Below are 704 nucleotides of genomic sequence, written 5' to 3' on the forward strand. Positions count from 1 at the left end.
GCAGGTAAGTATAATGAAGAGTGATATCGTAGAGTTAAGTGGATTGAAGTTTGATAGCGTAGAAATAAAGGTAAGTATGAGTCCTACGCTGGGTGGGAGATAATTGCAGAAGTAAAGCGGGGTGCTGAATTATGCAAATTTTTCGAAAAAAATACCTGAGGGAATGCCTTGAGCATAGCCTGAAAGCAAATGAAAATTTGCATATCCCCCTGAAGGCAAATATTGTGCAAAAAAATGCTTTCGGCGTAGCCTGCGGGAATATGCAAATTTTTATTTGCCCTGGGGCATAGCCTGAGGCGACGCCTGCGGCTAAATTTCAAAAAACTTCAAAATTTTCAAAAAATTGCCTGAGGCATAGCCCCAGGCGTAGCCTGAGGGCAAAAAAAATTTGCATATTACCCTGAGGCAATTAAAAATTTGCATAAAAACCCCCTTAGGTCAAATATTGTGCTATAAATTGCCTGGGGGATAGCCTAAGGGCATATGCAAATTTTTATTTGCCGGAGCTACTTATCTTATTGAAAAATATGTACCTTTCCACTTATACCTACCGTCACATTGGTTACCACTTACCTGCACCTATGCAGTACTCGCCTTCTCCCTATAAACCACTTACCTTCACAATTATGCTAACTTCACCCCAAAACAGTACTTTACCTTTACACTTAATACTTACTTCACCCTAAACACTACTTACCTTTACA

The 704-nt window shown here is 39.8% G+C and overlaps 1 protein-coding gene across 1 annotated transcript; it reads right to left on the reverse strand.

Moving 5' to 3' along the window:
- Positions 1–34: 34 nt before the first annotated feature.
- On the reverse strand, positions 35–601 carry Tsp_13578 (conserved hypothetical protein; the record flags this gene model as incomplete). Its single annotated transcript, XM_003366048.1, is given in 4 exon segments — positions 35–124; positions 156–309; positions 326–371; positions 574–601. Coding segments are annotated over 4 exon segments (318 nt in total), but the record flags the coding sequence as incomplete, so codon positions are not given.
- Between the last annotated feature and the right edge of the window lie 103 nt (positions 602–704).

This window comes from Trichinella spiralis (assembly GCF_000181795.1).
Source record: "Trichinella spiralis strain ISS 195 chromosome Unknown Scfld6662, whole genome shotgun sequence".
Lineage (NCBI taxonomy): Eukaryota > Metazoa > Nematoda > Enoplea > Trichinellida > Trichinellidae > Trichinella > Trichinella spiralis.